Source organism: Chrysochloris asiatica, unplaced genomic scaffold (assembly GCF_000296735.1).
Source record: "Chrysochloris asiatica unplaced genomic scaffold, ChrAsi1.0 scaffold00034, whole genome shotgun sequence".
Classification (NCBI taxonomy): domain Eukaryota; kingdom Metazoa; phylum Chordata; class Mammalia; order Afrosoricida; family Chrysochloridae; genus Chrysochloris; species Chrysochloris asiatica.
Genome location: NW_006408552.1, coordinates 2635103 through 2659585, shown reverse-complemented (window position 1 = coordinate 2659585; position 24483 = coordinate 2635103). Strand labels below are relative to the sequence as shown.

Sequence of the window (24483 nt, the reverse complement as noted above, 5' to 3'; positions counted from 1 at the left end):
ATGGCATTCCCCTGTGGTAACGTCAGGTCTGGCAGCCAAGCATTTGGTCTTCCAGCAGACCCGTGGAAGCGCCTAGTTCTGAGTAGGGAAGAGACAAGAACGTGCTCAGAGCCGGAGACTCCTCCCACTCAAACACAAGGTGAAAACAACTGCAGTCAGAGACGATGACATTCAACACTCTCATCAACAACCACAACTGACATGCCCTGCGTGTCACGTGGGTGCCACGCTCGGCCGTCTGTAGGTATTACCGATGAATCCTCCCAGCAGCCCTGTGAATTTGGAGTGACTACATCCCCCTTCATGAAACTTTCAGAAGTGAAACCCAGAAACGATTTCCTGTGTCACGAGCTGGTAAGAAGCGACGTGGGGAACTCCCAGTGCAGTGCTGCGTGGTCACCACAACCGACCTCAGCTGCCACCTCACTCCTGGGAACCCCTCAGTGCCCCAATCAGAGCAGCTCTGCTTTGACTTGTCCACACACTGTTTGGCTTGAAAAACTCCTTCCGGCTGTGAACCTTAAGGTCAACAGTTCGAAACTACCAGCCGCTTCGCGGGAGAAAGATGAGGCTTTCTACTCCCATCAAGATTTACAGCCTTGGAAACCCCGTACAGGGTCGCTATTATACTTAACAACAACAATTGACATTTGGAAGGAGACCTGGCACCATAGTGGGTTATGCCTTGGGCTGCTAACCACAAGGTTCGCAGTTCGAATCCACCAGCCACTCCATAGAGAAAGATGAGGCTCTCAGGTCTCGTAAGATTTACAGTATTGGAAATCCTCTACAGGGTCGGAACTGACAGCGTTGGCGTTTTGAGTTGGCCTGTTTCTGAAAGACCTACCCAGATTGCATCCCCTCAGCGCCACCACACCGGTCAGTCCACATTGGGTGCGCCAGCCTCAGACCAGAGGCCAGTCCACAGGCTATGAACCCCTCCCTACCAGCCTCAAGATAGCTCTCGCGAGACCTGGGGTGGAGCCCCCGTTCAGGAACCAATGGTGCGCCCGACCGTGGACCGTGGAGGAGGTAGCAACATCCCAAGGCAGCAGCTCACAGACAAGTCGCGCAGACAGCTCATGTACTCTAATGGTATATCTTCACATAACATCTACCTGCTTTATACCTGCAGGTGTGTTTCTTCAGAGCATCAAATTAGCCACATCACCTTGTTCTGACGCACTTAACGATAGGGCAAGGAGAAAGACACGGCGCAGAGAGGTAGAGCCGTGTGCCTGGGCTAAGAGCACCAACAACGACAGTCACAGCAGGAAAATCCCAAGCACTGCGCGGCTAGCTGAAGCTTCTGTAAAGATTTACAACCCTAAGGACTTCAGTTCTGCCCTAGAGGGCCAGAGTAGAGGGTTGCTGTGAGTTGGAATCTGCTCCACGGCAGTGAAGTTTTGGGTTTGCTGCGTCTAGAGTTGGCCCTGTGGTGAAGCTGAATGAAAACACATTAAAAGCGCTTGGGGAGACAGACCTGTATGACTCTTTTTCATTGTCTATTTGAGCCTTTTCCTTTACAACTGACATCATCATTCACTTGTATGGAAAAATGATCATTTTACAAGTTCAAGTTACAAGAAATCAAATGTTTATTTTCTTTTAACATTTGTTACAAACAGGGTAACAAGAATCAGTGCTTCCTAAGCAATAGAGCTAAGACGTCCCGACACCTTCTTTCACCACTGATTTTGAGAATGGGGCCTGACTGAAACAACACACAGAAAAGTACCAACAGAATGTTAGCCGAGTTGGATTTAAGTTTTTAAAACATGAAATTGGCAGAACACTGAGGTTTTATGCTAGTGTCTCCCACCTGAGGGGGCAGCTCTATGTCCCTGAGTGACCAGATAACACAGGGGAACCAGAGGGAGACTCTCCTGTGCTCTGGAGTCGCCTACTGGGGGAAGGATCCAATCCAGTTCAATTCAGAGGGACACTCCCTTCCGGCTCCCAAGTATTTCCTGTTCTGAAATCTACAAATGAGTGCACAAGAAGGGAGAACCCTCCCCCACCAGCCACACACATCAGTAGAGATGAGTATTCCTTTCCAACCCAGCAGATCTTGAGAAACACCCTCAGAGCCATAACCATCTGGACCAGCCTAGCAAATCTCTTGCAAAGAGCCCTCCAATTTCAGAAACCCCCAAGACAAGAGCAGGTGCCCTGCTGGTCCTCCTTTACATCAGGAGGCAGGGACAAAGCAAGAGACCCTCACAGAGTCGACAGGGTGAAGCGAGGGCTGAGGGCAGGCCACTGGCCAGGTGTGGGCTGCTCGCCCAGTACCTGGCCGTGGCTCCGAGTCATCATCAATGCCCCACTTAGTGACGGCGACCATCAGTCCAAAGCTGCCCTCAGCACTTCAGGCCATCATTCCAGGTTCTTACAAAAACTCTGTGCGCCAGGCGATGGTATTCCCATCTTACAGACAGACCGGAAGCGGATACCAGGAGGGAAAGTGTTGGAGTCAAGGCTATACAAGGGGTCAAGGTGACAACAGCCAGCAAGAATGCAGTTCCTTATTGACCATCACTGTGTGCCGGAATGGAGAGCCAGGCCTGCTATAGGCCGGTTCCCCACGAATCCCACCCCCAACCCCAGGTTCCTGCTGCCACCTGCCTCAACACCGCCGCGCACCAGAGGACGAGGACGTACAGGAGGGTGGAGAGACTGCTACCTCGGGCCTGGCCTTGGTCACGACCATGGTCGAGGGGCCATTTGGACCCCGAATGACAGTGTTTGCTGCTTCTCAGACCAGAGCACTTTCAAAAGAAAAACAACCCACACATTCTTGTGTTTGTATAAAAGATATTTACTTCAATTATCACACCTAGGGTGTTAGTGAATAATACATGGTGCTTCATACAGTGATATTGCTTCTCCGTATCATATAGGGACTGTTGTACAGTGCTGAGAACAAACATCATATGGCTAACCAAAGACAGAAGGGACAATGCCGAGGGGCCGACGGGTGCCTCCCCCACCCCACCCGCCCCCGCCAGCCAGGTTAACTTTGACTCTTGATGTTGAAACAAATAGCAAGAAATCAAAATGTTACTAGAGATGAGTCACCGCAACACAACAGAGGCTTCTCAAAGCTATTTGTACAAAAATGATGCTTTCTGTTTTTTTTTTTTTTTTTTTTTTTAATTTTTTGGTCAACTGGGTCTCTGTGAGGATTTCAAAACAAAACAAAACAAAAAACAACAACTGTGATTGTTGAGTATTAACAAACGAAAAGACTTAGTGCGTTACAGAAAATATAAAATACTGCTAAAATGTAAGACATCACAATACACTGGGTGGGGGGGCCGGGGGGGGGAATTGAGCTTATTAAGAGTTCTCAGGAAGAAGTCCACCGCTTGGTGTGAGCTTGTCTTGTGCTGTTACAGTAGACTGGACAGGAGCGCTCTGCCACCCTCTCTCAGGGCAAGTAGTTATTGCACAAACGCACGCAAGGGCTGGTCTCTCCACACGGTGGGAAGGGATACATGGGGAAACCCACCTCCGTTTCGATTTTGTTAACAAGCTATTCTCAAATGCTTTCAAGAAATCTGAACGAATCCTCACATCTCCAAAATGCACAGCATCTTCTGAGGGGGAGCCCCTCAGAGGGTGGGACATGAGATGCCTATTTTCTCAAGAAAATAGAGGCAGGGAACGGCAAGATAGAGGAATGCATAGACTAATTAGGGAAACATGAAAACCCTTGTGGGTAGGAGTGATGGGAGCAATTATTTTATGAGAGGGCTTTCTCTCCAAGAGACAAGAACAAAATCAGGACACCCCCCCTCCCCCTTTACACACCAGTTTCAGAGAAGGGGAAAACCATGGCATAAAAAGAAACGCATCTGCCAAGTGAGTTGGGTGGTCGGCAAGCCCTCAGGAGAGGAGGCTGCTTTCTTGCCCACTGTGGGGATGGGGGTAGGGGCAGGGCTCCTGCCTTAGCCTGAAGTGGACTTCCTTCTCTGGAGCCTATGAGGGAGGGCTTGAGGTCCACAGGCTTGAGGCCAGCGCCCCCCTCCCCCTAAGAAGCAACTAGGTGTCTTTCTGGCTGTACTTGGAGCCTAAGAAAACTCTTGTCTGCATCAAACAGCTCACCACACTAAGGGGCAAGGGGCTTCCCCATGACCCCCTAAATGAGTCTCAAGCCACAGCCGGTACTAAGAAACACTGTGCTTCACAAGATGGGGTTTTTGACCAACTTTGTACATTAGGAAAAGAACAACAGAAACCAAATGAAACAAAGCGACCCCGTGGGGCTTGCGAGAAACCATGGTCTCACCAGAAGTGATACTCTTGACCTGGCCGCCAACCCTTGCTGACAAGGGCTCGCTGAAACTTCATGAACCCAGAAGTCTTAACCAGAGGCTCTAGGAGGCTTTGGGGAACTGAACTTGACTTTGCAAAGCATCACCTGCGGCTCCTCACTCGAGTGTTGTTCAACTTCTTCACACTGGTAGATTTTTGTTCATAAACTCTCTCATTTACACACACACACTTTTTTTCTGTGTGGCTACTCTGGAGACAGGTGGAGAACATCTCCTCCCAGTCCCCATCAAATTCCCAGGCTCTTCAGTTCTCTTGGGTTGTGGCGGTGGGGGCAGGAAGCAGAGGACAGTAACCACTGGAGTGACAAACCACCACCACCACCACCACAAAACACACTCCTGATAAGAACTTTAAAACAAATAAGCTAATAATAAATAGAAGAGGATAGAAACAGGTCTCTTTTTCTCAAGGCAATATCCTTGGATAATGATCCCCCCACACACTGGCAGGTCAGTAGCAATCTGTCCATATCACCGAGAAGATAGTACTGGAAGGGATGGTGTGGTCTCAGACACTTGCCTGGGGGGGTGGGTGTGGTCTCAGTTGCTGGGTCACCAACACCCGGCCAGCCAGCCCGTTTGCCCTCCGGCCACTGCAGCAAACCAGTGTTTCTGCCTGACCCCATGGCCCTTGGGCCCTATACACCCAGCTTGGTGGTCTCGGCGGAGGCAAGCTGAGAGGCTGGAGTGGGGTAAGGGGCAGCCTGGTTTCCCTTCAGTTCATGAACAAATGGAACTACAGTGAACATACTCATCCACAACCTGAATTGTCCTGGTCTAAAGCTTACTTTGAGTTCATTTGGTGTGCAATACCTTATCTTTAAAAAAAAAAAAAAAATGAAGGAAAAACAACAAAAAACTTCTATTGCACAGAGCTTTTTACATATAGTCATCTATTTAAGTGCTTTCTGTTTAATAGCAAACTACAAGGAAACAAAAAAAGGAGAAAGAGAAAAAGGGGAGGAAGGGACAAAAGCAGCTCCGTGCCACACCTCCCGGCATCTTAATGAACGGCGTCTTGTTTCACCAGCGAAGTGCCAAGACTTCGGTACACACTGTGCTTCTGAGTATTCTCCGTAGGGATGTAGCCGTGATATTGGGCTTTAAGGCACCTTTCCTTTCTGATCACAGAAAGCTTGATACATAGCATACAGCATCTTTTGTGGTCACAGTTAAAGCCTAACACTACAGAAATTACAGTAATACAGGCTATACTTTTTAACGTTACTGAGCAAACAAAAATAATCCATGAAAAGCAACTCACAGGGGCTTTTTTTTTTTTCTTTCCAAAGTTTACTAACGGGAATGAGGGAAGTGCACATTTATGCATAGCCTAACAACTTTCTCTCACTAGCCTTTAAAAAAAAAAAAAATTTTTTTTTTTTTTTTTTAGAATTCTTAGCCTACAATGCCCAACTTTTGAAGTTAGCATTTTGGAGGAGACTAGGCGCTTTGGAAATGTCTTGTTAAAGCTAAATGTCACTTCATCCAAAACCAAAAACTCCAGATGACACCACTGAGAACAAGGAGGTGGTTTCTTTGGCAGGGAAGGTGGTGGGGGGAGGTGGGAGGTGGCAGGCCCGGCACGGGGCAGAGAGGAGATGCCTTTTTGTCATCCCTGACCAGGTCCTTCTGGGGTTGGTGGGGGGAGCCCAGGCGCAGGGCCCAGTTTAGGTTCTGTTCGATGCTCCAGTGCCCCCTTGTCCTCCAGCTGCTTCCTTAGATTCAGCACATCTTTAATGGTTTCACAGGTTGGGTCTTTTTGGAGCTTTAATTGGGAAGTGGTTTTCCCAGTAGTTTTATATCTCAAAACGTAGGATGGGAATAAAAGCATCGACAAATCCAACTATTCTCTTAGCAGGCAAGTGTGTTGGCCAGACTGGCCTTATGTGTGCCTGCAGGTGGGACAAGTACTTTTAGAGGGAATCCCATGCCCTCCCTTGCTGCTTTGGGCCTTAGGGGCCACGCAGGTCTCCTTAATGCCAACAGGCCCAAAGGGAACTGCAGAAGCAATGAGGGGGGCGGCTCTAGAGGTGAATTTCTCTGGAAGCACATGATGACAAGTCATGGAGTTCTGCTCCCACATCCTCTCCACCCGAGTGGATGAACCCACATCCAACCAGCAGCCTTGGGAGCGGGTTTTCTTCCACACTGGACAGTAACCGGAACATTCTTTTGGAAAGAGAAGCTCATGTGATTGAAGACAGGGCATGTAGGCTGCACTGAGTCAGGGCCTCTTCCACCCTTTAGATGTTTCCAAAGGAACGTTCGCAATGGCATTTAACTCGCCACCCCCAGTACTGCTACAGTCACCACTGCCAGGCAGGGATCCTGGGAAGGTGTCCTCATGTGGCCAATTGGGGGCAGCTCAGGGCAAGGCTATGAGGGATCTTAACAGCTGAGCAGGAACAGCTAGAAAGCAAGGCAGACCACAGAACCCAGACATTAGGAAACAGCTGTTAGGGCTTCAGAAACAGGTGGAGCCAAGAGAAAAGTCCATGTGCGCTGCCAAGCACATTGTGGCCACAACCGAGAAGAAGGAGCCTGCGCACCAGGCCAGGATTTCCTCACGTTGCCCCACTTTGTCTCTTATTCCTCCTTAGCCCCATCTGCCTCACAGTTCTGCGGTGGGGTGGGGTGGGGTGGGGTGAGGTGGTCCTCAAGTGGAGAAACAGGTCAGCGAGGTAGAAGGGGAACAGAGGAAGAGTGTGGAGACAGGAAGGATACCAAGGGAGGGTCAGGCAGCTCCATCCTCCGTAGGAGCCAAACCTCTAGCTGAAAGTAATGCCAATAAACAGTCCACTGTACTTGCCTCATGCTAGTCCCCCAGAGTTCACTGGTCCACTGGCCGCAGAGGAGGGGTGGCCTCTCGTGTTCTGAACCTGTCATCTTGCAGGTAAGGCAGAGACTGCTGTCTACCGGCTCAAAAGTCTAGCCACGCCGCTATCACCATTTCATTTTGTGCTGATCCCAGAAGGACATGTGCATATTCTTTTCACCAGTTCCTCTGCTATTTGCAGTGAGATTTGTTTTTTTTTTCTAGAAATCAGAGGAATGAAAACCATTGCATAGTGTGAGTTCATTAGTTATCCCTGTTTCAAAGAAGCAGTGTTGGAGAGAGCCGGAGGAACAAAGAAGGTCAGTGCAACTCTCAGGACGGGACACAGGCCTGCTCTCTCCAAGCGCCTTACTCTTTCACTCCCATTTCTTCTGGGGAGTGACTGAGTCCCCATCTTGGGGTAGCTGGTTGACCACAGAACTGCCCCTTCTGATGAGAACACAACCTGCCTTACTGGTTTGCTTGGGAGCTGCCTGGCTGCTGGGGGAGAGAGCTGGGCCTAGAGTTTCTCCAGAAAGAAGGTACTGAGGGGATCTCAACTCGAAGCTCTGTAGTCCTCCAGGCTGGAGATGCCAACCAGCAGACCTGAATGTCCACATTTGATAGGATGCTTTTGAAATGGGGAGAAAGCAAAGATGCCAACAGAAAAGAAACTGGGTGGGGGGAGGTATAAGCAAGGAATGATTCCAGAGAGGCCACAAACCATCCATCTCTCTGGCCTCATAGATTTTCCCATGGTCAAATCCTGGCGTTTCTTGGAGTTGGCCTGCCCCTGCCCCAGATGATGAACAAAGCTATGCCAGGGAGGTCCTGGGCAGCGCCTAGCACAGCTTCCTTATGGGTATCATTCAGGTGAGCTAACTAGCCATGTTCATTCCTTCCAAACGAGAGGTCTGGCAAACAAATCACAGACAGTCATTCTGACTGGTTCAGAAGTTCAAGAGAGGAGGTGAGCTGGGAGTTGGCGGGGAGAGGATACCCCTTTCAGGAGCAGAAGCAAGCAGGGATGGGTCTTGGACAGAACCCATTACCCTCCACCTCAGCCACCACAAGAGAAGTTAGGCAGGAACCGAGGGCCGAGAGACTACATGTCAACACTGATTTTCAGCGGAGTCTCCACTTAGCCAGCTAAGTAATGGCTAAAACCTGAACTCTGGAGTTAGGAATACTGCCTCTAATGATCAAAAAGAAGCCATTTAAAATGGTATAATGAGCTTGTAATTAAGTGTTAGGGTTTCCTATGGAACCGTTTCCCCAGGGGGAGAGGTACAAATCAGCTTTTTAAACTGATGTTTTTTAAACTGATGGAGCTTATAGAAGAGGAGGGTCTGCTTATAGAAGAGGAGGAGCTACTGCTTAGAATGACAGCCAACAGAAAGTAAACCACACCAAGAGGATGCTTTTCAAGGCACTTGAATATTGCTTATCAAGATGAGAGATCAATCCTTAGCCTCAGACTCAGGGGCCCAACAGGGAGGTAGGGGGACATGGCCCCTCCACAGATTTCTGTGCTATTTAGTGGCAGCTCTTACAAGTATTACAGACAGGGGTGATTCAACACAAGAGCTCATAGGATTGGGATCTCAAAAAGAAAAAAATAAATAATCAAGAAAAAAAAAAATACAAACACAGAACCACAAGCAAAATTCAACCAACTGATTGTATCGAGCACTCAGATTAAGTCTGGCAAAAAGACAGAAAGGAAATCAACAATAATCAATTCCTCTGGCTTTTAAAAACAACAACAAAAAAACCCCCAAACAAACCAAACATCAACAGAAATGACTAAATTGCTTGGAAGAGCCAAAGTGGCTCTTTCAGGCTCTTACTATTTGGCCACTAGGTTGGACAAATCTATACTCCTCAATTTCCTAAGAATTATAACACCTTTGTAAATAACAGCCATGCCTTTAAAACGAAAGCAACACCCTCATGTTTCCCGTTATGGCCTTCTCGTTATAATGACAGAGCTTCATCACACAAGATGACACAGTTCCCTCGAGGTTATCGTGGCGAGGACACCACAGTACTGTCAGCGGTTCTGCTCCTCCCTGTCCTAAGGGTCACGAACTCAACTTAATGCATCTGCATCGAGCCAGACATGCAGCCATTTTTACCCCCTAAGCTCCTCCATTTTGAATTCTACTTTCACTGAACCAGAGTTTCAAGTTCAGGGCTAATGCAACCATCACAAGACAACCCAACGGCCTGCCTCCCAGCTTCCTAGAGCCTTCTGAAAACTTCGTATTCATGACAAAGGCATTGTCTTTAGTGTAATGACTCTTAAAAACTTGTGAAATCTTGAATTAAGTGCTGCCATTGCAGGTTACGAGACTGTAAATGAAATACATAAGTTCTAAAACATCATGCAAGAAATGTGGGCTCACATCTTACAGTCAAAGTCCTACAAGTTCATTAATACAAGCACACTGAGGTGTAATAGCGGGAGCACACCTTGAAAATGATCACTCCCTCCCACCCCACCCCCCCAAATCAAAAAAAAAAAAAAAAAAGTAATATTAATTCAACTTAAGAAATAATGACTGCACCATTAAAATGTCATCCAAAGATGTTGACCTAAGACAAAGGGTTCAATGATACACAATACGGTCAAAAAGTTCTCAATCGGTAATATACAATATGACAACTACATCTTGTAAATTATACCCAATACTGCCGGCAGTCTATCCCTCTAAAGAATATTTGCCCCTTTCACCCCTTCCTAACAATCAGATAATAAAATACAGCACCTATAAATAAGCAAAAAAAAATATATATATATACCGAAATCATCTATTGTTAGTTTAAAGATATGGCAATAAAGGAGTCTAGATTAGCAAACTTGTAGAAGCCATAACTGATAAAACAGCTTATTGAAAAAAGGTGGCAGTAATGCACTCTATGTGTGCACAGGGACTTAAGAAAATACACAGACGTATAAAATTGCACACACGCACACACGCACACTCACATCCACCTCTATTCTCACGCATATACACATAGACAACAGGAGGGATCAGAGACAAGTTAGACTTTTGATTTGTACTGAGACTGTCCTAAACTGTGCATAAAAAAAGAACTTTCCAAGAGGCAAAATGAATGAAGGGCCAATGGTCTGGTCTGGAAGCGAAGAGAGGCCTCAACATTTTGGTGGTTAATGTCTGGGCCATTTCTGTCAGGGTGGGTGCCGAGCCCAGCCTGCCACGATCTCTCTCCTGCAGGGAAGGAAGCTTCCCACGACTTCAATGTAGTCATCAGTGCTTGTGGTGGGAAGCCAGGGGAAGAGAGAGAGTGTGCGCAAGCCCTGCCCGGGCCCAGGAGCATCTTCCCCTGGAAGGGCTCAGTCCATCAGGTGCCCGGGAGAGTGGTGTGAGGTGTCGTACCTTCTGTGCCAAGGAAAGACTGCCGTCTCCAAGGGGTGGGGACCCCAGTCTGGACCCCAGGTTCTAACTAGGGGCTCAGGACTGCCTGAAGTGACCTGAATGGCCAAGTTCCTCCTTTCTTTAAATAAAAAGCTCACACACGTGCAGCTGTAGTAGACACAGAGACACCATAAATTAAACAAAATGAACAGGTACATACTACAGTTCTAACTTGTCTCCTAAACCTCCAAGATATGAGGTCTGATCAGCGTGCTCTGCGGTTAGAGGTTAAAAAGCAGATTATAAAATACCTAGATTCGGATCTTTTTCTTTTTGTCCTGATTTGGCCTAGAATGGAGTGTATTAAACAGACCCTGGTCAGCAAAAGTCCAGAGTCAGTTAAAGCTATGGATCAATGTGCACTACATGCTGGATTCTAGTCATGTACAAGAAAACACTACGTCCGCTACCACAAAATCCGCTATTTTCCTGATGTGACTTTTCTTTTTCTGTTAAAAAATATGTGGAGTAAATGTGTTTTTTATTTTAATTCAGAGTTTCAAACGAGAAGTTTCTTTGTTTGAAAATATTTAGGAACCCAAACTAGTGTGTTTAGAGTCGCTTTGACTGTGCAATCTCTTAGTGGCAACAGAACAGCTACAAAAACTTTCTCTTTTTTTTAAGTTTTCTGAAAAATCTCCCCCCACCCCGCCCACCCCTCCTTTTTTTTTTTCCTGGTTTAAGAAGATAATAGTGTATTATCGCTCTGAAGCCATTAGATGGCAGATAAAAAGCCCCCTTTTTAATATGTGGGTTTGATTTCGTCGTCGTCGTCTTCTTTTTTTTTTTTTTAAAGCCCACACGAAAGAGGAGGGCGCAAGGCAAAAGCTGTAAGAGTTTTTCCAGAACCTGTGGAAATCACTTAGGGCAATAAAAAACACTTCAGGGTACAAAAGAGCCGACTGGAGAGCGGCCGGGCGGAAGCGGCGGGCTCTGGCCCGGCTCCGTGCACCAAGGCCGGCGGTGGCCCGCCCCGTGGCCCGCAGGGCGGGAGGTGCGCGGCGCTCGGCGGGCGGCGCGGGGGCGTCAGAACTCCCACTCGATGGGCTCCTCCCGGCTGGCGGCTTTCTCCAGGCGGTGGATTATGCTGTTCAAGTTGGCCGCCTTCTTCTTCCGCAGGGGGTTGTCGCGCGAGTCCCGGGCGCCCGCCGCCTCGGGGAGGCCGAAAAGGCTCTGCAGTGAGCTGGCCCGGCGGGTGGTGGCGGGCGGCGGGGCGCTGGTGCTTGGCAAAGCGGAACTCCTCGGGGCGCCCTCCCGGGCGGCCGGCGGGGCGGCTGAGGTAGCGGCGTCCTCCCGGGCCGCGGCGGCCGGGCTGGGCGCGGGCCCTGCTGCGTCCGCGGGGCCCTCCGGCGGCGGCGCCCGGGACTGGGCCTCGGTGGTGGTGGCGGTAGCGGGCTCTGGGCTCCTCGAGGGCGGCGGCTCCGCCTTCTCCGGCGGCCGCGGTGGTGCCTCATGGCGCTCCTCCAAGGCCGACCCTCCCTGAGACTTGGCGGCGGCCGCGGGGCCGCTCGGCTCCTCGGCGTCTGCAGCGCTCGGACCCTCGGGGGCTTCCACGCCGTCGCAGCTGTCGCCCTCGGAGCCGGGTGCTGCCCGGCCGCTTCGGGCCGAGGGGGAGTCACTGGCTCCGGCCTGGCCTTGGCTCCCGGCCTGGATCTCCTCAATGAACAGTTCTCTGCGGATCCGGGACCTGCAAGACAGAAACAGGGAGAGCCCCGTGAGCAGCGGCTGAGAATCCGGGGGTGGGTGGGGGCCCCGCAGGCACCTGCAGGCCCAGCTCACCATCTCGTCCAAAGTTGTCTGCCCCCATACTGAGCCCCAGACTCCCACCTGAAAGCCCCCTGCACTCCTACTACCCAAGAACAGCCGGAGCTCCTGGGTCGCCCCCTGGTCCCCCAGGTCAGGAAGGGCACCCACTCCAGCTGCACTGGTCACCTTCACTAACCTCCCACGGAATGAGAAAAGCTTTTTGTGTTTTCCAAGCACATCCTAGCCCTTGTTGTTGTTATATGTCATCAAATCATTTCTGATCCATGATACTGTCTAGGGTTTCCAAGGAGCACCTGGTGAGCTTGAACCGCCGACCTTGCAGTTCAAATGTTTTGCAGTCTGGCGTATTAATCCACAGCAACTGCAAAGCCGTTTGAACTCCAAGCTCGGCAGTTCAAGCTCACGCCTAACCCCCGCTCCTCCCCGCCCCCCATGGACGGCCATTCCCCTGGTTGCCACTAGGCAAAAGTTCCAAAGTTCCTTCCTTAAAGGCACATCTCTCTCCAGTAAGGCTGGGAAAGCCTGGAGGCCCAGGGGATCTTCACAAGTCCCAGGTGATTGGCATACAGAAATAGGCACTGCTTCCTCATCTACAACTTCATGAAAGGGTACTAGCTACTAGAGAATGGCCTAAAAGGAAATCTTCAGTTTCTAGCGCTGAGCCAGAGAGTTACCAGTTTCTGGTTCTGGCAGGAACTTGCCTAATTGTGTATTTTCAATGAATTGCCTCTTCTGAAAGAAACCCAGGGAAGGGTCATTTTGAACAAGCAAACCCACTGCTATTGAATCGATGGTGACACACAGTGACCCTGTGTAGGGTTCCCGAGACTCTACGGGAGCAGCTGGTGGGTTTGAAGTGCCTGACTTATGGTTAGCAGTCCAGTTCTTATCCAGAGCTCCTATTGATCATGCAGGAAGGGATCAAATACGTGCTCTAGCTCTAACAGATCAAGGCAAGTTCAGCCTACTGTATGTAGAAAATGCAATGGTGCTTCAAAAAGTTCGTGGAAAAATTCCATTCTCCTTTTTTCCATGAACTTTTTGAAGCCCCCTCATATGTTCCTGTACTTTGCTTGGACACTGTACCATCTCTTGAAGGGCCTGGCTTTCTGTTTTGGAGCCCTTGGTGACCCCATGAAAGGACTATCGCTAAGTTGGTTTTTTGTCCCAAAGTTACTCCTCTCCTGCCCATGGTGTAGGCCCAGTTAGACATCTCGCTAGGTGTTTCTTCCCTAGAGGGGACAAAGCCTCAGATAATGTGCAAACCAAAGTGGAAAAACAGCGCTAGGTCAGTTTGTACCGAGTCCAGAAAGGACAAGTATAGAGAGGGCCTGCCGAAAGCACATGGAGGGGGGCAGGCAGGCATGGAACCGTTTCCTGTGTCCCATATACTCAGATGAGAGTTAAGTCAAAACGTATTTCCACACAATCACTGAAACCTTTAATAAGCAAAAATATAAAAATGGGAAGCTATTGCTTCTCAACATATCCTTCATCTAGGATTGGACACTTCCAAAGGCAGGGTCTGTCCATCTCTCCAACCCTCCTCTGAAGAATTCTATGCTCTTTGATTTATACCACGTCAAAGTGATAGTTTGGCATCCCTATGGGACTCAAATCGTGCTCCTTTTATTCTTTGAGTTTTGGTAATAAAAAGAAGTCTGATTTGCAACCCAAAATGGGGGGGCTACAAAGGCAAGAAGTGACTGGCTTACAAGCTTACAAGAGGGAACCTAGATTCAGAGGGTGTGAAGAAAGGTAGACTCTCCACTGAGTAGTATCCAATCTGTCTAGGCGAGGCTGATGAAAGGAAATGCGGATAGGTCTCTTGTGGTACAATAGTGAATAACTGTTATCAGGACTGACTGTGAGGGTTGGAAATGTAAAGGTAGACATTTTGTAGCAAGGAGGGGAATGATTAACTTTGCAGAGTCTAGGAGCGGAGGTCCCTGGGACCATCAAGGGAGAAGAGCGGAGAGCGGGACCCTACCCACAGAAGCAGTGATGCCAGAGATGGAGGCTGAGACGATGATGTGGAGAGATGGAACAGCTGGGGGCTTTAGACACAGAGAGGGAGAGGGGCTGTGTGCTGATGACTGGGGGGCAGGCTTATAGTGTATACCCTTTGGTTGGTTGATGATGCATGGAGGGGATTGTAACCATGGCAATGAAACAATATACGATAGGATGAATGTAAAACAAATGTTCTCCCATATAAACTATCACATAACTCACAATAAAACATAAAAAAAAAAAAAAGAAATCTGAAGGGGTAAGATCAGCGCTATAGGGTGGATAGGGTAAGGTTTCCCAATGAAATTCTTGTAATCAAGCCCTTGCTACCCTTGAAGAATGAGCAGGTACATTGTAATGTTGTTGTTGTTGTTGTTATGTGCCGTGGAGTCGGTTCCAACTCATAGCGACCCTGCACAGGGTTTCCAAGGCTGTAAATCTCTATGGGAGCAGAACGCTTCATCTTTCTACCATGGAGCAGCTAGTAGTTTCGAACTGCTGACCTTGCAGCTTGCAGCCCGATTCATAACCACTATGCTTCCAGAGCTCACATATTGTAATGATAGGACAAAAAAAAAAAAATCCTCGGTGCAACTTTCTCTTGGCCATTTTCTTAAAACTTCTTCCTAATAAACCCTGTGATTACTGTGTGTCCTTTTAGAAACCCCAGCAAGGTTATCCCTTTGGAATGCCCCAAAACAGTTGCCAGAACCTTTTGAACTGACTTCTATGCCTTGAATTTAACTGGCCCAGTACATGCATGCCCTCAGAGGCCACTGTTTGGACTGGACTTTTTTTTTTTGAAATTGTTGTTAAGTGCCATTGGGTCGGTCCCAACCCATAGCGACCCTGTATAGGGTTTCTGAGGAGCAGCTGGTGAGCTTGGACCGCGACCCTGCGGTTCAAATGAATTTGCAGTCCAGCGCACTAACCCACAGCGCACACCAGGACACCATCCTAACATTATGATGACAAGTGCACTCAGTTTACTGAGAGAACTTGTCTGCAGCCATCCACTGATTGCAGAGACACGTTTGAACAAATTTTGCTTGGAATGAAGTCATGCATGTATTACCGGAACCTGAGCATTGTTTTCTGACTTATATTTGTAGCTCAGTAAGCATAAGCAGTTTATGACAGTGTTGAAGCTAGCTGTAGCCAGGCTGTAGTTAGTCCAATAGGTCAGGACTCTGGTGGGTTATTATCTGCAGGTAGTGAGTGAGGAAGATTTCTGAGCCAGAGTAGCAGGGTGAGGTTGAGGAAACCTCCCCAGAAGTTCACAGGGATAATCATGAACTTTCCTCCTCCGAGGATGCTTTGGGAGCCCTTGCAAACAGGCTGTGAGGATGAGCCATTGCTCTTTACTGGCTGCTTTCAGACCCTTTGGCAGCTGAGACTGCCTGGGTAGGGTTAATACCCCATTGCTGTTCACCCTGGCTGGGGCTTTGTGAAGTTAGATGGGCAGCTAAGGGTTGGTCCCAGCCAGGCCACAGGCCTAACCAAGTATTAACCTGGGCATCTCTAGAGCAGCCTGGCACGGACAGAATATAGGCTTTTCTTAGAGCCAAGACTGAAATTTGACTGTACTGCTTACTAGCTATGCAACTTGGGTGAGCTGGTTTTTGGGGCTGCAGATTTCTGGCAAATGTGAAGAAAATATTTCCCTTGCAGAGATGTTATTAAGAGTATATAAAATATTCAATGTATAGCTTAGGACACAAAGTAGTAAACAAAGTAAGTACTTAGCACTGCCCAGCAGTCTTTTGGTGGGCAACATATGTGAGAAGCATCACTGGTCGTGTCTCCAGGAGGGTTAGCTCCTGGTGTGGAAAGCCCAGGTGGTAAGAACTGTTCTGGTATTCCACACAAGTCATATAAAGATCATAGAATGCCAAGTAAGGACTTGGAATCTTATCTACTGGGCTGTGATAGTTATGACTCATAGAGACCCTGTATATCAAGGCTGGGGACCTTCGGGCCCATGGGCCCTATAAGGCCCATGAAATCATTTGGTCTGGTCCTACCAAGGCAACCGCAGTTCCAGCCATCACATTAGGGATGAGTTCATTAAGTGTTGGACCAGATACAGCAGGCTAATTTTTAAGTTGATAAATTTTGTATGGCCCATGAATGATGTTATAAATTTTGGCAGAAAAAAGGTTCCCCACCCCTGCTATATAGAGTTTCTGGGACTGTAAATCTTTACAGGAACAGAAAACCTTATTTTTTTCTCCTGTAGACTGGCTGGTGGATTTGAACTGCTGACCTTACGGTTAGCAGCCCAACATGTAACACACTATGCCACGCAGGCTCTGCTGACTACTGGGTGACTCTGTTTATCCAGAGGAGACCAAGTTTGCTGTGCGCTGCTGTGTTGATCAGTCTGAGTGACTGCCGATTCCCTTAGGGTGAAAGGAGAGGAGGAAACACCCCTTTCTTTTCTGGTTTTGAGACTGGTGAAAAAAGGCCCCAAGCAAAATCCTTTCAGGGTTCAGTGGGGCAGGAGGGAAAAACAAACAAAAACTTTTCTTATTTAACTCCTGTAGACAAAACCGGGAAAATCCACTCTTCCTTTTAAACACAGTGTGTGCTTGTGAATGCTGCTGTGGACCAGTGCTTACACACAGCTCAGTGGGGTGGGTTGGACCAGGTCGAGTTGGATACGGTCTGTGCTAAGCATTTAATGGACGAGCTAAAGTTAGGGAGAGTATGGTTTTGAGTCTTAGCGCTGCACTATCCCTGCTGGAAAGACTTCTGGGGTGGTGCTGTAGGATACGCATTGGACTGTAAACCGTAAGGTCTGTGGTTCAAACCCACCAAGCTGCTCCTGGGAAACCCTATATAGGGTTGCTATGAGTTGGAACTGACTAGATAGCACTTAACAACAAAACAACAATGTATGTGCTGGGTGACTTTACACAAATGACTATGATTCTCTGAGGTTTATGCCAATTTCTAAATGACCTGGTCCTCATGTCTCCTCCAACTTGTTTTTTTTTTGTGTGTGTGTGTGGCTCAGAACATTTTTTTCAGTTCGACCTTTTTTTCAAGACCCTGTTCATTTCATATCTCTTCCTTATGTTTCCAGGCCTAATTAAAAACACAAACCCACTGTCATGGAATACATAAGAAAATGCACCCACGGGAAAATGTGCACACAGCAAAATTCTTACACAACAGGCAAGCTAGGCTTAGAGTTCTAGTTTCTTCCTTTACAATACGGTGACTATGAGAAATTTTCCATGTGTGTATTTTCTGTGCTGACATTTTCCCATGTAGGCATGTCACTGTGTGCCCATTTCCCCATGTGTACATTTAGGACAATGTGGCTTTTCCTGTGTGTAACTTTTGTATGTATGTTTTTCAAAGACCCGTTTCTAGGGAGCTGCAGCAGAAATGAGTCCCTGCCCTTACTCTCCCATCTGCCTGTTTTGCTGCGGAGTTAATTTTGAAAGAAAACCTTTACTGAGCATTTATTATGGATCTGGCCTCATTTGTTAAGTTTTTAGCCCCTATTGCTCCATTTTTGCCACCGGTGCACAGCTCACGTTAAATGGGCAGCGGACTACTGGCTGTGGTTGTCAAAAGGCAGTTCTGGTTTGAGACAAGTCATACAGGGCTCAGAGAATGCCAAGCCTTTAGGACTCGGAGTCTTCCCCATGAGTGGGCCTGCCTCTTTCAGGAGGAGACCAGGTTTTTTCAAAGACTCATGCTTGGGATCTTTTTGCATCTGCCTCGAAGAAAAGAAAAGAAAGCTTTACATCCTTTTCTCCTTTCACCCTAAGGGAGTCAGAAGTCACTAGGCCTGACCAACCAACAGCACAGGAGATGGCAGTTCAGAAACCGACAGGAGGCCAGGAGGCCCTGAAGGCCATTCAGCTGAGGCCTGTAGAAGGGCCCCGGGAAGAAGATGGACCTGGCAGGGCCAAGAACAGTGGTTTGAGAGGCATTCTGCAGAACTGGTAGGAAGTACTCAGTAATCGACAACTTCATGTGCGCCTGTCTAGACCTGAGCTACTCACATTACAATGGCCCTAACCTACGGAAGGTCTGAAGGCCCATGTTTGAGTGCACTTTTGTGTCAGGAGGGTGCACATGGGTTTGACTCTACAACACTTGGTGAGGAGACTTCTACCCACATTTCCATGAGCTCTCCTGTGTTCCACCTGGTGTGTTGTTGGGAGGTGGCCAGGGGGCTTCATTACTGCTCTTGAAGATTCCTTCCATTAACAGGGAGCCCCCCCATCATTGAAACTCCTGGCTTCACTCTGCCTCTGGTTTGACTTGACTGCAAACGCAGGAAGAACACACTGCTTGTGCTCAGCTTCTCGGCCATTCACTCTGTAGGTGTTGGAACCAGCCCAGAGGACGGCCTGCCTGGGGCCAGGGCTACCAGGGTGGGAACATTTGTCTGGTTTGAGGTATGGCAATGGACTCCTGGGGTGGCGCTGGAGGATCGGCACCAGACTTTAAACCACAAGGTCGGAGGTTCAAACCCACCAAGCTGTTGGACCAAATTGTTGAACCAATTCAACAGCACTTAACAACAACAACAACAACAGGTGTGGCGGTGCAGGCTTAGCACTGGACTGTAAACCACAAGGTCAGATGTTCAAACCCAGCAGCTGCTCCTCGGAAACCCTATACAGGGTCACTATGACTTGAAACTGACTTAACAGCACTTAACAACAACAAAAGGATGCAAGTAAGGAGCCCTAGTAGTGTAGCTAACCACAAGGTCAGCAGTTCAAATCTACCAGTCATTTAATGGGAGAAAGATGAGACTTTCTGCTCCCAGGTTTTACATCCTTGGAAACCCTATACAGGTTTGCTATGGGTTGGAAGCAGCTTGGAGGATGCAGGCAGCAGGTCCAGCGGGCACACACACTAAGCTACATCAGCTGACTTAGCCTTTCTCAACAGTGAAAGTAGTACTGGTGGTGTTGGTGTGCCGTAGAGTCGGTTTCGGCTCACAGTGGCCCTGTACGGGGTTTCCAAGGCTGTAAATCTTTACAGGAGCAGAAAGCCTCATCTTTCTCCTGTGGTGCCCACTGAATGTGTCTAAAAATTCCCAATTTGTTCAGAATCTGGGTGATTTATTGAGCCCGTTCAAAAACGCCAATAGAACCTACTAGAAGAGCCAGGGCCCTATCAGAGAAAGACTTTTTCCTGCCGGTCTATGATTATCACCTGCCACCAGTTTCAGGTGAGTAGCTGTGAGGGCTCCCACTACTCGGCCTACTTGGGAGAGCCAGGCACACCCACGACTCCCAGTCTTAATGAGCCCAAGAGAAAATGATGCTCCAAGAAGAACTGGTGATTGTGACGGTCACTTAAAAGGCATGAAGTAGGAATTTCTAGCAGGCCCTAGGAGGCCATGGTTTCTAGCAGTCGGGAGTCACGGTTTCAGCTGTGCTAACAGTTCCATGTCCTGCAGTGATTCCATGGTCTGCTCCAAACACTTCCCCCCAGCCCACCTGGTCCTACTAGGCGTACGCCTGCGAGTTTTTGTATCTCTTTCTCTAGCTGTGAAGGCCTAGCGATACAGTGGTGGCCACACACCTGCCTCAGTGTGTGAGAGCCGGGAGATGTTCCCTTACTCTTTGTTAGCTCATGAACGTTTCCCAAAGAAGGGGCCTTAAGCGCCCTATTTATTTACAAGGCGAAGCCGATGGATTGACAGCCAGCATGATGTGGCCTTGAGAAAGCCCGTACAGACTCCAGTGCTGTGAACCCATGGCTGCCTACACTCTTATAGCCAACAAGAGCACCGCAAGGTGCGTTGTCTTCTGGTTTTGGCAGATGCGGCTTGTACCTAACTACGTGATGCTGACGAGAAGACACTGGGCCAACATCTTGGAAGTTAACAGCTCAAAAGGAAAAACACACACAAAACTGACCAAGTGACCAAACCCCATGTGCCACGGCCCAGCAGCCAGGGCGACACCGTAGTGCCCGTGGGTGGTCACGCTGTTGAGCCCAGCGCTGAGGGGGCAATGGCAGAGCCGTACCTGTAGTTGTGGAACCAGTTGATGACGGTGCTGGTTTTCAAGTTGAGCTGGGTGGCGAGTTCTTCGATGGTTTTTGGTGACGGGTATGGCTTTTGCTGATACGCTCGTTTGAGAGCTTCTTTCTCTTCAGGGGCCAACACCACTCGGGGTTTCTTCAGCTGGTGCTGGGGCTGGGGGCTGGCACCCTGGCTGTAGTCAATGCCAACGGACGGGGATTCACAGGGCTGGTTGTCACTGACTGAGCTGTGCCGCCGCTTCATGTAGGCTGGGGAGGGAGAGGGGTCACATTGAGATCAAAGGCCCAGGGCGGAAAAGCCCACGGCTGACCCCTGGGCCCCACGCGCATGACCACCAGTCCCCAGCTCTAAGGGTCCTCTGTGGAGACTGTGGTTGTGCTGCCCTGCTCTTCTCAAGAACATCTCAGAACTCTTGGACCAGAACCATCCTATCTCTCAACACACACTTACGCTTCCCTTTGCAGAGCTAACAGTTTCACTGGGGGACCAGTGAGGTGAGCAGAGTGTGATATGAAAGACAAGCACAGGCTAACATCAGGGACACAGAGGAAACCTACTCAACTGGGTCTGGGAAGGGGTCAGGGGAGACTCCCCAGAGAGGATGTTTAAAGGGAATCATGAAGGCCAAGGAAGGATTAGCCAGAAAACCCGGGACTGGGTGGGAGATGGCAGGTGGCTGAGGTGCACGTAGCATTGTACAGATACAGACGTGCAAGTTGCGTGGCTGAAGTGTGTATATGGACCCCTATGGGTGTGTCTGTGGGGGGATGGTAGGAATCGGAGGAGATGGGCGGGACCAGGGTAGGACACAAGCTTGAAAGGAATGGGCAGAACGTTGTTGTTAAGTGCTGTCGAGTCGGTTCCGACCCACAGCGACCCTGTAAAGGGTTTCCGAGGAGCAGCTGAAAACCCGATAGTCAAGGCAATGATGCAGTCAGGTGTGTTTTGGAAAAGCTGCTCTGGCTGAAGCATTGGACAGGGCAGTCTGTTAGGGGGTAAGAATGATGGAGATTTGAACTGAAGTAATAAAGGGGAATGAAAGGGCCCCTGCTGGCACAGTGGTTAAAGTGCTTGGCAGTCGACCAAAAGGTTGGCTGTTTGAACCCACCAGCTGCTCTAGGACTGACAGATACGGCAGTCTGCTTCCATATCAGTTAAAGTCTTGGAAACCCTATGGGCAGTTCTACTCTGTCCTATAGGGTTTCTTTGAGTCAGAATTAACTCAACAGTGAACAGTAATGACAATGATAATGGGGTAGAGGAAAAGCACATGGATGCTGCAAATGTGTTAAGGGCTAGAAGTGACAGGACGTGGTGACTGATGACGTGAGAGAATGAAGGAGAGGGGAGCCGAGGATGGCGCGCTGGTTTCAGAAGTGGGACGTGAGGTGGCTGGTGGGGTCTTTGGGTTGGACACAGCAGATGATGCATCCATTTTGGACAGGTTGGGTCACCCACGCTGAGAGGCCAGTAGACAGCTGATCTACAGGTTATACGTTCTTGGGCTGCACTAGAGAGAGACACCTGGAGCACCATGAGAATAGGAGCGGTAGTGGAAATCAGTGATGTAAATGAGAAAGTGACTGAGGAGAGCCAAGAATAGGGCCCTGGAAAACACCAACATACAGGAAGACCCCCTGAAAGACGGAAAGACGAAAACCAGGAGATCACGACATCACAGAGGCCCAGTGAACCTCAAGGAGGAGGTGTGAAAGCTACAGAAAGAGGAGTCTGGTAAGCTTGGTGAGCAGACACCAGAGCTGTGAGAGTCGGAATCAGGCTGCAGCGGGCTGAGCAGTGAATGGGATGTGAGGAACCGAAGGACTAACGGGGGATAATGCACTGGACTGCAAGGTCAGTTTGAGCCACAAGATCGGCGGCTCAAACTCACCAGCCGCTCCTCGGAAACACCATCCAGGGTCGCTATGAGTCGGAATCAACTCGATGGTACTTAACAACAACAACAAAAGAAAAGTGAGAGACAAGGTGGCTTCTAGATGGGAAATCCAGGGTTAAGGATGGATTTTCCAAGATGAGAGAGAACCAAGAATGTTTCCAAGCTGAGGGGAGAGAGATGCTATGAGAAAGAGAGAGATAGAGAGAGAGGCAAGTAACTGGGTGTGCCTGATGATGGTTAGGGGAGATGGCGGCTGCACAGAGACTGAGGCCTTTGTCGTCTGTATTAAGTTGGGGAGGCAGGAGGGAAGGTCTCTGGAGACAGGGCGGGGTTAGTAGGAAGAAGGATGGTTAAGGATGTGGGGAGCTCTGAAGACTCGACTGAAGGTGAAGACTACAAGTCTGAGGTAGCACCAACCCATCTGGTTATGGGATATTCTCGAGGGCCCAGAAGCCAAAGTGGATGGCAGAGAAGCCAGCAGGGGCACTGACTCAAGGTCAGGGAAGAGGAGAGGGAGAGCAGTGCCCTCCCTGCCAGAGAGTACTGAAGGGCTGGGCGGTGGCATCGAGGATTCCAGGGCAAAGGAAATGAGGGTGGTCAAGGACAAATGCCTGAGAAAGCAGGGGTGGGGCATCAAGGGTTAAAGGACAGGAAGGTGGTGAGAATGCAAAAGGTGGTCAGTCAGTGGGGCACCTGGGATTCGTTTTTGAGAGGCTGGGTAGTTTGGAGAGGAGCCATGGGGTGAGGAGGCCCATGAGAACTTGTGGGTTTTTCAGTCCTAGATAGGTCTGGTGGGTCCTCCCTGTGTATGAAGAAAGGCTGTGGTCCAGGAGACTGGCAGATGATGGACACGAGCAATGGGTTTAAAGCAAACCTACTCATACCAACGCCTGAGGAAGCCAGGGTGCAACCCAAGAGTGGAGGAGAAGTGTCTGGAGCAGGCAAGACCAAAACCCAAACAAAGCCCACTGCACCAAGCTGCTTTGGACGCACAGAGACCGTCAATCTTTACCGGAGCAAACAGCCTCCAGTTTCTCCCAAGGAGCGGTTGACAGGCTTGAACTGCCAACTCTGCAGTCAGCAGCCCAATGCCTGACCAGAGCACCACCGGGGCTCCTTGGTAAGAGAGGCAGTGAAGAGGTTGGGGACATGGGGACGTCAGGGAGCACGTGTGCTGTTCATCTAAGCGTACTGCGGAACTGAGGCTCAATGCGCGGTGACTGCCAGTTGGGGATGTGCCACTGAGCGGATGTTAAAGGCAGTGTGATTCCTGGATTAAATGTTCTGGAATGCTCTTTGTGCTACACCTACTCCTCTCTCCTTTGTGCATCATTAATTGCCAACTGTGCTGAAAGACTCTCCTGGTTGTCTTAGTGGATGACTTAGCCTTATTGATCTTTCCAGTGGGTTAGTTTGGAATACAGTCTGAAAAGTCTTTAAAAGTTTTTACAACTGATCGAAGATGAGAAATAATGCTTAATTCAAGGGGCATGTCAGTAACAGTGGTGGGCTCATTATCAACAGCATTGTTGTGAAGTGCCATCGAGACAGTTCCAACTCATAGTGACTCTGTACAGGGTTTTGGAGGAGTGGCTGCTGCGTGTGAATCGCTGATCTTGTGGTTCACAATCCAGTGTGATCCCGCAGCGCCACCCTGGAGTCCTCAGCAGCAAGACTTGCTTCCACCGATCATGGAACCCTCTGAGTCCATTACTAATGGTGTGGCACTGTAGGAAAAGTACTGGACTGCTAACTGCAAGGGCGGCAGTTCAAATCCACCAGATGCTCCTTGGAAACTTTGTATAGGGTCACTATGAATCAGAACTGACTTGTTTGCAGATGAAGAAACTGAAGCCTAGAAAGAGGTTGAAGGATTTGCCTGAGGTCATACAGCAGGTGACAGAGCTGAGATCTGACCTCCTGCCCCCGTGTGGCAGTGTGCCATGGCCTGCAGCACTTCAGAGGAACTGGGGTCTCAAAGACAGTCAACAAGGACAAGCGATCGTCAGAGCCCATTGAGGTGCCAAGGCTGTGTGCGGGAGAGACTGTGTGAACACATAGCATCAGGGCCATTTCATGAAGGGGCCACAAAGGCCAACGGCAGACTTGGACAGAGAAAGAAGGCTGATGAGAAAGAAATTCCAAGAGGGATAGATGAAAGAGCTCAACGGAGAAGAACA

The 24483-nt window shown here is 49.2% G+C and overlaps 1 protein-coding gene across 6 annotated transcripts in view; it reads right to left on the bottom strand.

Annotated features, from left to right (window-relative positions):
• Window positions 1–24483, bottom strand: part of CUX1 (cut-like homeobox 1) — a 460382-nt gene that overhangs the window by 14974 nt on the left and 420925 nt on the right. Inside the window, exons 23-24 of one of the 6 annotated variants that reach the window (XM_006859667.1) lie at window positions 20390–20654; window positions 11625–12285 (exon numbers count right to left, since the gene is read on the bottom strand). The exons of the other annotated variants lie outside the window; for them this stretch is intronic. Of the exons in view, the coding sequence (XP_006859729.1) occupies window positions 11625–12285; window positions 20390–20654 (926 nt within the window). Of the gene's footprint in view, window positions 1–11624; window positions 12286–20389; window positions 20655–24483 lie in introns of those variants that run through there. 6 annotated transcript variants of the gene reach the window in all.